Below are 15293 nucleotides of genomic sequence, written 5' to 3'. Positions count from 1 at the left end.
GCCAGTATTTGCCATAAGCAACACAGATACTTTTCCCTGGTTAAGAACAAAAACAGCAACAATCACTTTCTTCAGTCATCATATAAATAATTTGGAGGAGTGGAGCTAAGTTGCAGGACCCAGAGTGTGTTCGTTGTCAGCAGTAGGAGTCCTGAAGTGTCATCCCGTAGATGGCTAAGTGTGGAAACAGGTCTTTTTGAGTTCTTAATCCTGAACTTAAGCAGGAACTAATTATATGGGTGTAACAGGCTGTATCCTAGYCCTTCATATAGTGACTTGCTGTTTTCTGAAGTGTCCAAAATGTGTCAGTTCTTGAAGCACACATAACTGAGTTACTGTTTGTGGCTTTGTCTCATGCTTGGCCTTGATGCATCCTGCCTTCAGCCTTAGAGTAGATAGGATAGCAGAACAAAGTTTTACTCTGGCAATGCATGTACTAAAAATGTCTTAAAATATAGGAGTGATTGCAAAACTGTGGTATAAGACCTGGGAAAAAGCATAGATGTTATCAAAGAAAGCCCATAGGTCTAGCTATTGTTGTGTTTAAAAATCCTGTTAATATGTTAAAGTGAATAAAGATAAGGAAGACAATTTTTAAATGTCCATGTTGTGATTATTTCGTGCTTTTTGTGTGCCCCATGGAATTTTACAAGGTATGGTACTATCCTTTTTGAGGAAGTGCTTGCTATAACTGAGCAGTGTAAGCTGAATAGTGACAGCCAGCTGGAATACATTCTGGAGATGGACAGCTGCTAAATGTWCAATGAATCATTGAAATCTCATGTCTTCTGTTCTTACCCTGTCATTTTGCCTGCACATTCTCTTACTTTTGCTCCTGATTTCTCTGACTAAATCATGTTCTTTTTTAGATTTGTTGTTTTAAGGCAGTCTCCCCCCCTTCCATGACCTTGCATGAAACAAAATTAACTTCAYGTACAAATTTCTGCCTTTTAGGATAGACACTGACTTGTTTCTTCTGTGAAAGCTGGGTTTGCTTAATAGTGATAAACTTTCTCAATTAAGTTTTTTGAGCTTAGCTTTATGTTCCAGCATGTAATGATTGCTGGTATTATTAAAGGAACTTTTCTCAGTCTGAAGAAAAGGTGTTGACTCTGATTTCTTTAGAGGGCTTTCTGTTTAGGAAACCMTGAGTGTGCGAATAAGTACAGTAGGTGAGAGACCCTTTGAAGTGAATCAGGGTATAAAAAAATCAATGTAGTGCAAAGAATTTACATTGGACTCTGCTAAAACTATTCACTGATTGTTCGAAAATGTGGAACAAAGAGCTCCTGAAAGGGTCTATTTGCTGAAAGGATAATTTTCCAAAGATTTGGGACATTTAAGTGGGTACATTTGGTTTTCAGTAGTTCACTTAAGCATAATTGGTCCTCTTCCATTTTGGTTGTCCAGTTATGTTGGCTTCTATCATCTGGCTTTTAGAGGAGAAGTAAACTATTTATTATCATTAWCAATCCTAACTCTTCCATAGTGTCTTCATCACCAAGTTGATTTTCAAATTAATTTTATGCACAGTTAAAAGGTTGAATTTCAGAGTTTAAGTGTATTTTTCACAAGTCTTCAAAAAGAACACAAGCTATTAATTTTCTTGTGAAAGAAATCACACTTASAAATGTTCATATTTTGCCACTCACAGCTTAGTCTGCATATGCTATTCAAAAATAATACTTTTGAGCTATTTTTATAAAATTAATTTATTGGAAAATGTATTCAGTTTCAGAACTATCAGTGTCTGATTTGAAAGCACAGTGCTGGTAGACTAATGTACTAATTTTCCATATTTATAATGCAGAGTAATAAGACAATTGACGGCCAGCCAGGAAATGTGACACTTGTGTCTAAAGACTGTGATGCAGATGCACCTGAAGGTAAGATAAATTTTTTTCTTGTATTTCTGATGTGATAGGTGCATGTTCAGCTGYAATAAGCAGCTTAATCTCTCTTCTTGGCTTTCATTTGGCAAATATGAAGCTTTGATGTATGTCTAAATCAAAAACCCCAGCTTGCTTGAAGCTTATTGTATTCATTTAAAGGAATGACTATTTTTAGTAGAAACCATGGGTAACAAAGCATTCCAGTTAACTTTAAAATATTCCATTTGCTTTAATGTCTGTGTAGAAGATCTTAAAAAAAACCCCCAGCTTATGAATAGTTTAGCATTGTAAGTGTCACTTCATTGTATGTTTATCATACAAACATGCAGACAGATACTCTCTCAGTGTACTCAGGAAAACGAAGGTCTGAGCTTCTCAGTGGAATTTGAGATTCTCAGTGGAAACTTAGAGATAAGAGGATTATGTGATTTTTAATGAGATGTAAACATGGGCTCTTCCATGGGCAGCAATACCAGTGGAACTAGAAATCTTAGACTATATTTCTCTAATTCTCTTGGTTTATTATTCCGTATAATTTCCTGTATAACTTTCTCATCTRTGTTACTAAATGTCCTTTTTTTCAACTTGTTATTTGGGCAGAAGATGTATCATGGCTATTCTGGACTTAAATWGTGAGTAGCAAGCAGATGGATAATGCTGGAATCTTCCTTGACTTTCAATCTATGCAGGCCTTAACGTTGATGTTTTGGGGTTATTTTGAAAGAGAGACACAGGTAGCATTTTATTTAGTGCTTATTCCTCTATGACACTTGAGTAAAGCTGTGAATGAGTTTTAGCCTGGTGTCATTAAAAAAACAAGCTAATTGAAATCATGCTGGTTTTATTTTTTGCCATGTTATTTTACACATCCTTTCTCTCTGCATATAAACAGTTTTCTTCAGTTTGAATTGCAGAAGCCATTGCAGTACTGATAGTGCTCTTTAAGATCACAATCATGTTGATTGCTTGGGTCTCTTGTTCCAAAGAATTGATCTAAGCAAAAGATTTATGGCCTTCAGAATGGTCCAGATCTTTTCAAACCCAAGCCTTTAGTTGTTCCTACTCTCTTTCAGCTCCTCTGTACAAAGAGCAGTTGTATTGTGTGTGCATTTATATACTTATGAAAATGSTTGAAAGCGGTACTTAATTGATAAAAGAGATAAATAGTTGTCCTGTATTCTCTTCTTAATAGTATTAATAGTATTCCTGTTTTTTTTTTTTGCTTCTAGAAGTTCTTAACAGCCGCTCAGTTTTTCTCCGCTTTTGTTATTGGAAAATATAAAATGTAATTTTTGTTACTAGTGGAGATAACTGGGCCATTAGTTCTTTGTTCCTAGTCTGTCAAGCAAGTCTCTTTTGCAGGGTGGTTCCCTTGTATTTATGCTTATCTTCAAATTTAGTATGTATGTGTTAGTCTCATTCCTGGTGATTCATATTTTTCCCCTTGTTTTCCCCCAGAGTTCAAATCATTCATCTATTTTTTGATTGCTATTTTTAGACTTATGCAGTTTCAAGTGTTTCGATATTTTGACAAATATAATTGTTCTATCAAGTTTTTCTATCAAGCTGCCCTATTTTTGTGATTAGAAATAGAAATGCTGGCGAAATTTAGAAGATCAAATATGTTGGYTTTCAAAACGACATCACTTTGTCCAAGTTGTACAGATGTTTGTTTCGTGTAAACAGCTTAACTTGGCCAGGATCTGCTGAAAGCAGAATATACTCACTGGCTTTCATAAGCTTGTTAGTCTTGACCTTGGGGAGAGAAATTAAAATAGTCTGATTTCTTCAGACTTTGCTTAATTATAGAAACYGGGATTGGATTTAAATAAGCTTATTTAATTCCACCCATATTTGAATTTTTTWAATACTATTAATTCTTTACATTACTTTCTTTCATAGTGTACTTTAACCAATGGAAGTAATATACTGATGTTTAAAACTAGTCTTCTGATGTACTGAACCCAGGTTGGTCTGTATAAAGGGTGCCTTTGGTTTGTCATCRTTAACRTGTTGCTGCAGTGGCTATCTCTGTGTCATTGTCTCCTTTCTTAATAGAAAAGAGGTGGAGAAGGTGTTAATATGCTGTCCTGTGCTAACCTAGTATAAGCAGAAGATGGATGGGTATTTCTTGAATGTGAATGTCAATGTAATCAAAAGGCTTAAGTGGAGTTGTATTAGCTGTAGAAGATRCATTGAGGCCATTCAAGTGTTTTTATAAATGAAAGAAAAGTTTATTTTTAATACTGAACCTAAAAAAAATGTTGCATTAGTGAAAGCACTCTTCATTGTTTCATCCAGTCAATTTTAGAAACTGTAAATGTAATCCTTGCCTTGGAATACCTGCCATTTTTAATACTGGTAACAAAAATAATGAAAATAAGTAGATGCTACTCTTTTCTGTGCTCAGGCAGAGCATCTTGACAAATCAAATAAGTCAAACTTATTTCAAAAGTAGGAACTAAACTTCTAAATACAATCTTCTTATTTTTAAGGATATTAGACATGGGCAGAAATAGATGCAAATAACTTTAAGATAAAGGTTGGTCAAGCAGTTTGAATTGCCTTCTTTGATACTAGGATTTTATGTAAATCAGTGAACTGGAACTAAATGCAGTCACTGATTTGTTTCCTCAATTTTGTTCCATTCAAACAGAATTAATATTAACAGGTGGTTTTCCTTACACATAAAACAAGCTATGACCTTTTAGTGGCTGGGCTGACAGATAAGCTTGTAGCAACCTGCTATCTAACTRAATACTCAGATGCTGTAGATAGGATCTCTACTTGCTGTTGCTAAGTGAATTATTTATATTTTTTTTTTCTGAGATGGTAGAAGAGACCTGATCTTGTTGTGACAGCTAATACTTGAGGCTTTAAAGGGCAGTGTTTGCTTTAGATTTGTTTCAAATTGATGTTTGGCTTGATCCAAAGGACAGTTTTACTTCCTAGAGAAACACAAGGCAGTTAAAATGCAGTCTTACAAAAAACACATTCTTGAGTATTTATAGTTAGATATATAATTTGTGGGATTTTAGCATTGTTAYCTGCTTTCATTCAACAAAGCTTGTCTCTATTTACTCCTCATATGCAGGTGATGAATCTGTTTTATACTCAGTGACAAAGGCCATAATAGTGCAACTACCTGAAACAGAAGACAAAATAATAGAGCCTTAGAAGTCAAAGTACCCTTTTTTAGTTATATTTAAACATCTTGCACAAAAGGTTTGTGTTCTGGTTAACTCAAAAAGCTTTTTAAGTAGTCTTTTGTGGGCAGCAAGTGTAATATATTTGTAACAGTCAAAACAATCTTTAGTTTTCAGTGTCCAGTASAGTTGGGCAGAATTGTAATTTGATGATTGTTTTCAAGGCCTAATGACAACTGAACTGTTGGGTCCACCATTCAGTTGAACAGAAGGTAAAGCAAAGGAGTTCAACTGTGTGATTAAGACTCTTGCAGCAGGACTAATGCATTGAAAACTTGGTGTGGGTTTAGCTAAACAGGTTAATGGGATTTAATGCAAATGACTCATCTGCAAGCTTGTATGCAAGACTTTTGCCAGCCTGAACTATGAGATCTGATAAGCACTGACTCTTTCTAGGGGGGRAAAAAAGCTAGTCTTTAAGCATCACATATTTAAATACTTAACTTRCTCTGAATCCCTCTTGTGTTCTTTTCCTTTGCTGAGGAAATGCGCCTTGCTGAAAGCCTGTTACCTGCTGGGCAGTTTCTGCTGGGCCTTTTTCATAGACTTGCACTGAGTTACACGCATATTACGTGGGGAAGAAAAAATTACTTCCATTTTTAAGCCTTTGAACTGAGAAGGTTACTGTGCTAACTTGATCTGTGCCTTCTAAGGCACTCTAGTTRGGTAGTCAACAAGTTCAGGACCTCAGGCTTTATTTTCGCCTGAATACAAGCTAGATATAGACAGTACCCAAGCTGTAAAGGAGMCTCAAATGCAAATGCCAAAACAGGAATATATTCCATTTCTTCTGGAGAAATGCAGGAAATATGCAAAGGGAAGCAACAAGCAATTGCTCAGAACCCTCAATATTAGTAATTTTGTATGAAGGGTTGTATGATTATAGATTATCACTTCCAAATTATTTTAAATTAATTGGAAAAGTTACAAAAAGGCTCCACATAAAATGAGGATTTTAGTGAGGACTTTCCATTTTCCTGTTGCTTTAGTGAATAACCTTTTTAGTAATTTACCCTGAATCTTTACTTAYATCTAACACCTTTGAAATCTTCTATAACCGTAAGAACACTGTATAGGTTAACACAACGGTGCATGTCTGACCACAGAAAGCCCAGTTTGGCATTTGTAAACAGTATGAGTAGCTGAGAGTGCTGWAAATACCTTTTTGCAGTACATTTTTCACTGACACACAGTTGTAGATACATCAATTCCCACAATATTTTTTTTCCTAAAGGTAGRGGTTTTGATTAAACTAAAAATAATAGGTTATGCTGTCTGTTGCTTTCTTTCTAGAATTTTGCATCCATGCTCATCCCCATCCCTAGAGTATTGCCTTTATCACTGGTTATTCCTTTATAATAAGAATTGTTTGCTTCTAGTTACTTAAAAATAAGGTTTTCAAGGGYGACTCAGAAAATGGCTCTTGGAGAAGCTAAAATTTAATTTGGCATTTCAAAGGTGAGAAATAATATAAATGGCTTGTGTTTAAACACATGTGGCCAGTGTTTGCAATTAAACTGAATTGTATGTAGTGTTTTAAAAGATCTCTAGTTTCAACAAAAGCACTGAGAACACGTTTTTCCATCAACAGGCTGATCCAGTGGTTTATTGCTTCCCTGTAAAAACATTATCTCTTGGGGATTAAAAGGGCTTCAGATTTAGCTTTTGGCTAATGCTGTACCTTTTCACTATATGCATGGACTTGTAGCATTAGTATTTTCTTCACKCAAAGGTACTTAATAAACATTAAAATCAAGTCATCCTTTAAACTTATGAAAAATGCGATTAACAGGTTTAGTTCTTCAAATCTCATTAGATGTTTTTCACCTAGTCTCTTAATACATGTAAAGCTTGGCACCCTCACAGATTCCCTGTAATCAAAGTGAAATAGAAGCCTTATAGCTGGGTGAATTTTTGCAATTATAATGCCATAACTGTGCTAGGATGAACTCCAAATCTAAAATGGCCAAAAGAGGACTGTCAGGCTCTCTGAATGTGCAGAGGGAAGTGGTGAAAATTCAGAACCCTCTTTCTACAACTAAATCTTGCATTCATACATAAATGCAAATCCTGTTCATACATGTCACTTTATTTAAATTTGACTGTTGGAAAAAAATATGACACCCAGATCACTCAATAGGACATTATTTAGCATTTAAAATCTTTGATTAGTGTCTTCTTTCAGCACAGAATCTTGGAGGATCTTGCTGGAAGTCTCCTTRTGCTATAAAGCCTTGCTAGTATTGATGTGATTTGAAAATTCTCAAGCCATTTAATGTAAACATTCATACTGTGCAATTATCATCAAGWAGTTTTGTGACTATTGCAGTTGTTCATGTACTGTAAAATAACTGCAAATAGCAGTTGGTTATCCAGACTTAAAACTTCAGTTACAAAATCAGATCTAGCTATTTGTTATAAAACCAGACTGATTCCCATAGATTACATTTTTCTGGCTGTCTAGTTTATGCCAGGTTGTGTTTGATTTGCAGATATACCATGAGAAGTATCATACACGAATTACCTGTTGGTTGAAGCACAGAAAAAAAAGGAAGTTTGGCTTCTAAATACCTTTTTTTGGGTTCTTCTTTCCAATTTGTTCTTGTTTCCAAGTTTCTGCCTCCTCCTTAGCCTGCTAATTTTTCTCTTTGTTAGAATTTGAATCCAAACCTATTGAGCAGCTTCTGTTGAACAAGGTACTTTTTAGACTAGACTTTATCTGGCTAGACTTTCGGTCTCTACAGGTGAAATCTCATTACCCCCTCCAGCCAAGCAAAACAAACCCACACCAAAGCCAGGTAACTAGGATAAAACRGCAGGCAGGGGTTTTTGCTTATATGTTAGACCTAGATTTTAAAATATTTTAGGTAGCTGCAAACTATTGTTTAACATCTGAATGATTTGATACTCATACTTCTCTAGTGCACTGTRGTACTTCAAAGTGCTGTCAGCTTGAAGTGTTGGGAGCTTAGYGATTCACATCTCTTTAAGTGTGGAGTTATTATAGCTCGATGCAACCAGTTGGGAAATACTTTCAGATCCTTGCTATATGTGAGTRGTATGCATTCCAATATGCTTTTCATTCTGGTAAGGCATCAAAGGTGTAATTTTATTGCTAAGTTAACCTTGAAGCAAGCAGTGCTTAAGTCCTTTAATACTTGCATTATTGTGAAAGCGGAATGAGCAATGAATTAAAATTTAGGCAATTTYTGGGAGAAGTTAGCTGAGAGAAAGGTAACTGGTATTGGGATGCCACAACCCAAAAGTTGTAAAAGCTTTGTATAGGAGATTAATTTTAGCTTGTGAAACCAGAGAAGTRGCTGCAGTGGAGGAGCTGGATTGTGAAGAGCATAGACAAGCTTAACAGCTGAATGAGGCTACTACTAATTCTGTGTGTATATGTATGTCCATAAATATAAATCACAGCAGAGAATATGCAATAAGTGGAGATARGCTCAAATAGAATATTGAAAAAACCTCTTGTAGAAACTGCTGGATCAGGGGCAGTTAAGAACGTTAGCCATTTCTTCCTGTTTAGCCAATAAGAAAAGCAAGGAATATCATATTTGTGGCTGTGACAGCTGTTGCTGCCATTCCACGAGTCTGTTTCCAGAGAAAGCTGGAAGTGATAYGTGAAATACAATCTTTAACATAAACTTCTGTGTACTTCAGAAGGACTTGAGTGATCTTAACACATGAAATGTTGATAAAGATGTTAGGTTGTGAGATGATAGTTGCAAAAAGGGGAAATTTTTAATACACCTGCTAATGTCCTCTTGTAGGTGGTTCTGAAGCTTGCTTTGTCTAGCAATTTGATTTGTGACCAAAACCGTACCCAAAAACTGCAAGTAGCAGATGCTTTTTGCAACACAGCTTTTGAATTATTGGCAGTCAGGCTGTATGAAATAAGTATTCTTGGATACCTCAAGCCATGCCTTCAGTACTATTAGGGTCTGAAATTCTGCAGTGCATGCATGTTCTAACATAGTAAGRATGCAGGTTTTCCTTTGGAAGGAAAATGCTTTTGAGTGTGTTTTATGTAAGACTGTGTTCTGCTTGAAACTGGGGATGTGGACTTCATCTGTCTTTGGATAACATTCTCACTCAGGGTTTTCCATCCAAAATACCTTTGTTACTTAGATTTGTATTGTCTTAAGGTCTATCTTCACGTAATGATTTTGAGCACATGCTGGACCTAAGAGGTGYTTTGGTCCCACCCCCAGTAGGGCAAGGAGAGCAGGTTGCTCACATCCAGCTGTGAATACCTTCAAGATCAGCCTGCTTCAATATTTACCTATGCTGATTGCTTCTCCTACCATTTAACGGGAATATTTCTTCCTGTTCTGTCATCTGTTGTMATGCTATTATGCAGGTCTAGGAAGCATCCCATTTAATTCTTTGTATGCCCCYACTAGATAGCAGAGGTAGCAGTGARATAGACCTTCAAACACCTTTACTTGAAGCTGAAAAAACTCATCTTCATTGTGCACTGTGTGCTCGGAGCTGTTGTAGTGGTCCTCTTTGGGATTTGCTCCAGTAAGTCAATGGTGTTTTTGTACTGGGCRGCCCAAAATGGCACTGTTGCAGTTTAAGTCATGGTGGAATAAGGGACCAATTCCATGGGCAGTGGCTGTATTCCAGATAATGAAGCCTGATATTTAGTTGCATTTTTGAGTTATGGATGRACACTGGTAACTACATATTCTGTTGGTCTACTGGGAGATGAGGTTACTTTTTTCAAAGTTGTATTTTGTCTGGTCAACCCTCAGCCTGCACCATTGCATGGTGTCACTTGGTTCCAGGTGCAGGGCTTCGGTCTCTGTTGAACTTGAGAACTGTTTCAAGGGGTTTGAGAAATAGTCTCTTCCTAAATCCAACCATCTAGTGTGTCAGACCTCTGCTCTCTATTTCTCTCCAGTTTCATCTATGGATTTACAGAGGATATCTGTTTCATTGTCTAGTTGATTAATGAAGGGGTAAAACAAGTGTACAGTATTGATTTTCAAATAATGCCAATATTTAGAAATTGCATTGTTCACAACAGTTTGTAGTTCTTCCCTAAGAAACTACTTCCTTCTACATGCTTTTGTAAAAGCACACTATGTTTTGAGATGCATAAAAGATGGACTTCATCAGTAACTTCTCATAATTTGAGTTTTCAGTGCACACAATCACRGTTTAAGCTTTAATATTTGATTTTTAACAGAATGATCATTGTAATTAATCTTAAACTAKCTAATGCACTTTCTGGAAGAAGCCTTAATTTCAAAATAGTATATTGAGTGTAACTGTTTCTAATTTACCATAATGAAAAGCTTCCTCAKTGGACTCAAACGTAGTTGACTCTTCTGGCAGTAATGACTATTAGTACTTGTCATTCTTTATTTAAAAAAAATATTTTGTGTTGAATCCTGGTTGTTTAGCTTTGTTCCTCGGTCAGCACTGTATATGTACATAGAATATGTTGTATTTTTAAAATGATGGCAGGTATCTATTGGAGGCTTGCTAGCATGTGTACTTTTGTTCCACATGGTCAAGATACATCTGTAATATTCACACTGATTGTTCTGGACAGCAAATGGCTATCTTAATTTAGGTTATTCATTATAATTTATTCTAAATTGAGTCATATGRAGGAATAAATTGAAAAATGTTGTGTCAGCCTATTAAACAACATTTGTTCAGTAACAATAGCTAAAATTTCATTTTCTGCTCCTGTGACACATTGCATAGAARCATTTTCACAAGGTCAACCTATTCTAAAATATTTATCATCGTCTATTTAATCCAATTATTATAAAGAGCCATCTGAAAGTCTTTTAGTTGTTTGTTAATTCAAGTAACCAGCTGGTGAGCTGCAGATGGTATTCACAATATTAAGTGCAATTATGAAGCATCTTCACTTTATGGCATTTCTTACTTAGATGGCTGCTGAAAGTGAACTATAGAACTACCAAGTAGTTTATCACTCACAACTTTAGAAGGGAGGAAGTCTGTACTTCACTTTCACCTGGGGAGTATTTCCAAACCTAGGGTCCAAATTGAGGGACAAACTGAAAGGTAGTTTCTGGATTGCTTACTTTCTCTAGTGTTCARCATGTTTACACACCAATTCCTGCTCTGAAATGGGCTTTAGGGTGGGGTTTGAAGCATAGTAAACATAGTATTTAAAAAAAAAAACAAAACAAAAGAAAAACAAACAAACAAACAAAAAAAACCACCCCACCAGGAAATGACATTTTACCTTAGCATGAGCTCAGTGGGCCCTTCCTTGTATTTGAGAGATTCATGAGCTGGCTGGCATGTCCTGCTGGCCACATGAGCCCTTGAATGCCACAGGTTYAGTGTCCTGTACAAACAAGCTTTAATGCTCCTTGTCTGTGTGTTGAAAATTCCTTGGCAATTTGATTCTTAGTTTTAAAATCTATAATTTCAATTTTAAAAGCAATGTAGAAATGAAGAAAAATGCAGCCACATCAGAAAATACTACTTAAATATTCATTTTTTAAACAAAGCTTATGCAATCTTGGTAAAGACAGGTTTTTGGTTTTTTTTTGGAGTCCTAAAATGTGAGTTTTAATCCAGAATCTCTGTATGGCTGTGTTTAATATGAAAGAGTTCTCTTTTGGACATATTCTAGTAAATAATTGTCATATCTGCAGGAAAAATTCAGTAGTAATGGGGCTACCTGTGTAACACCAAGTTACTCAGTCACTCTCCTATAACAAGTGTCTTTACAGGAGAGTAAATTAGGTTTAATAGAGTGCAATCATTCTGCAGAGCTACATATTTCCCATAACTGCTACAATATCATCCTACCATATGGTATTTAAATTTTTTGTTGTTGTTCTGTGTTAATCAGTACTKTTTCTTTTCAATTTAGATCAGTGTATTGTCACTCGGACATACCTCTTYCTTCATAAATTTTGGTTCTTCAGTGCTGCCTATTACTTTGGGAACTGGGCATTCATTGCAGTAAGTATTTTGATTTTGGAGACCACTGAATCAAACTGGATCATTTGCAGTAGTTGTCATTGCATCATTTGCATCACCACACTGCAATTTGTTTTTGCAATGTATTGCCCTTATATGCCCCTGGACTGAATAACATTGACACTTTCTACTTTAAATTTGCAGGTCTTTTTAATTGGATTAATTGTTTCATGCTGCAAGGGCAAGAAATCAGTCATTGAAGGTGAAGTAGATGACGATGATTCAGATATGAGTGATGATGAACTGTCTGTTTATTACCATTGATAGCCTTTTGCTTTCAAATCAAAAAAATGTAATTTAAAGTTATGTTGGGAGTCATGCACACATGGAACTTGTATCCAAGAAAGCATCTTTGCACCTGTAAAAATAGAAATAAGTGTACTCACTTAAAGGGATAAAAAACCTGAATATCACTTTCAGTATCACTGTTAAATGAGAACAAGTGTTGAAGCTGAGTTTTAATAATATGTAGAAAGTATTGGTTTATGATTAAACAAATATGTAACTTTCTGATGTATAATTTGATGAACTGTTGTAACTATTTCATAATTCACAATGCTTTTCTGTTAACTTAGGTTTTCGTAAATACTTTCATGCCTAACTTCTAGGACTTTTTTATTCATAAATACAACTTGCTAAAATCCTGCAAAATGGTGCAAATATTGCAGGAAAGATTTGGGATGAAGTTTACACTTTCAGAAGGGCTTAACTTTTGCACTGGTTTTGCTGGGATTTTCCCATAAAACTATAGCTAACAAGAAACTGCCCATTAAAGGATGCCAAAAACATTATTTAAATGGTGAATTTTCAATCTGTGAAAAATAAGTAATTTTCATAGTGTTTTCCCCACTGAGTTACCATGGGAATCATCAGGTAACTATGAGGTGGCTTTTGTGCTCTCAATGGAAATCATTAGTGTAAATGACAATATTTAGCACTCTTGCAGTGTTTTAGTACAGTTTAGCTCTGAAACTGACAGGTGCCTGATTTAGTTGTAACCAATGGAATAATTAAGATATGATCAATTTTTAACTTATTTTTCTCTTTAATGCACATTGTCTAGTTTGAAGTTTYCTTTCAATATTTAATGTAAATGTTGTCAATTTGTTTACAAACCAATATGTTTATATAAACACAGTTAAAAAATATTTTTGTCATTCGTGTTGTCTTTGTAMATTAATCCTATTTTAGCTATATAGTTACTGAGCTATATTTCTAAGGATGTAAAAAATCTTCGTATATCCTTTGACAGACTCTGAAAGAGAAAATGTTTACAAGGACAGGTTTTCAAGCTTCTAGTGCTACCTGAGGGACATTATAGTCTATGCAAGCTCATGGAAATGTAGTTAGGTAGTCTTTTTATAGGACTGATTGTTAAATAGCTATTAGAATGTAGGGGAATTATTAATATGTCCTGCTTACATGCTTGCAAACTGAAGTCATTGCAAGAACAGCCTGCCTCTATCTGTAGTATTTCAGAAYAGCAGGCTCTCAAGAACTTCTGAATTTTAATTTATTTTCAGTATTGGGCAAGTCTTAGGTGAGTAGTGCAGTTAATGCAAGAACACAGGGAACTGATATTTAGACTACAGGAACAAAAAAACCTGAGCAGTGCCAGCTGCTCCAGTAATATCAATGTTGATGTGACAACATCAAGTAATCACACACAGAATAAGCAGAGTTGGAAGGGACCCACAAGGATCATCGAGTCTGTCTCCTGGTGTTATAGGTTGATCATAARCTGAAAATATGCTGTCAGATCTGCTCAACTATTATCAATCAATCTGTCTGCTACCAGTGTGACACTTGAAAGGACAGAAATGTATTCCAGCACTGATAGTAGGTACTGAAATGTGACTCGGCAGTCTGAACTCTTTGACTAGAATTAGCGGAGTATTATTTAAACATGACARTTGGGGAAACTTGCAAGGAATTAGTTATAAGAAGTTCAAGTAATTCAAACAGGAGGTGGAATGTGATGTTGACTGTCTGGAAGCTGCATCCAGASGATGGCAAGTACTTGGAGTATACTTACTTGTAGATGCCCTGGTGAAAAATTTACATGAGCTGATTCAATAAAGTTAACTGCACAGATGTCCTCCTTTCTTTGTGGGTTTTTTTTGTTTTTCATCTTCAGTTTTTACCAGTGAAAATTGCCACTTCCTTCTTTGGCTCTATCTTATACAGGTTTGTTTGTAGCACAGTTTTCGAGTTACATCCATTCTGTCTTAACTTTGCGCTGGGGAGATCACTGCTCATCTGGGGAAGATTGTCAGGAAAGTGTTGATTTAGTGCCATGTAGATGCTTCATGCTGTGTGCAGGCCTAGGGGATCTCTGGCCAAATGCCTGGCCAGTGCCTAGGTGTTCTGTTGCTAGAGGTTTCTCCTGTTTCTAGCATTTCCCAAATYTGCAGTTTCTTCCCTATCTAGTCCTGTTTCCTGTTTAAACAGTCTGTATGCAGAAATGCAACCAGAAATGCACCTTGGAATTGGTGACTTCGTCTCTTTACTTGGAGGACTCAGTAAGTACGACTTTTTTTTTAATCCGGGTATTAATCAGATTTARAAGCAGCCCATTGTTAATTGCAGCTATCAAGGAGCAGACTTTTATAGGAGAGTTCAAAAGTTATTTCAGACATCTGCTGTCACCCTCTGTCATAGAAGCAGTAAATAACTGCCAGCATTCATAATTGGAATTATTCGTCACCTGCCACATCCTCACTAAAATTTTTCAGGAGTTCAATGAACCATTTGACTGACAAGCTTTTAAAAGATTTTCTACTCACTAATGTAATTGTAATGAATATACACTCAAGAATTCATCTCTAAACACTTAAAGTGATGGAAACTTGACATTTTTAGCTGTACTGTGCCTTTAAAACGAACTAGAAGTGTTTTTCAAGTTTACTGTGTGAACTCTGACTGTTTTTCTGCATCCATTATCACTCAATCAAGAAACCTAGCAGTGAAATCTAAGACAACCCTGACTTAAAATACTTGGCTTTGATCAGTCCTTGCAGAAACTTTTAGGAAATAGAACCTCCAGTATATCTTTTCTAGTTGCCTCTTGTGTTGTCTTAAATACATGCAAATAAAACAATAAATTACTTTTCACAAAGTTATAGTGCTGCTGTAGCAGTGCTTCTCACTGATTTAGCTGTTAGATATGAAATGATAGTCCTGTTTTCTGTAGGCTTGGGAG

The 15293-nt window shown here is 35.7% G+C and overlaps 1 protein-coding gene across 1 annotated transcript in view; it reads left to right on the top strand.

Moving 5' to 3' along the window:
- The window catches only part of LMBRD1 (LMBR1 domain containing 1), a 64066-nt gene extending 49887 nt beyond the window's left edge, over nucleotides 1-14179 (top strand). Inside the window, exons 14-16 of the mRNA XM_057368837.1 lie at nucleotides 1811-1886; nucleotides 11982-12073; nucleotides 12236-14179. Of these exons, the coding sequence (XP_057224820.1) occupies nucleotides 1811-1886; nucleotides 11982-12073; nucleotides 12236-12355 (288 nt within the window). The 3' untranslated portion in view covers nucleotides 12356-14179. The remainder of the gene's footprint in view (nucleotides 1-1810; nucleotides 1887-11981; nucleotides 12074-12235) is intronic.
- Nucleotides 14180-15293: the final 1114 nt, after the last annotated feature.

This window comes from Malurus melanocephalus, unplaced genomic scaffold (genome assembly GCF_030028575.1).
Source record: "Malurus melanocephalus ecotype Western Australia unplaced genomic scaffold, MMel_1.1 scaffold_4, whole genome shotgun sequence".
NCBI lineage: Eukaryota > Metazoa > Chordata > Aves > Passeriformes > Maluridae > Malurus > Malurus melanocephalus.
This window is presented reverse-complemented; position numbering and strand designations above follow the sequence as displayed.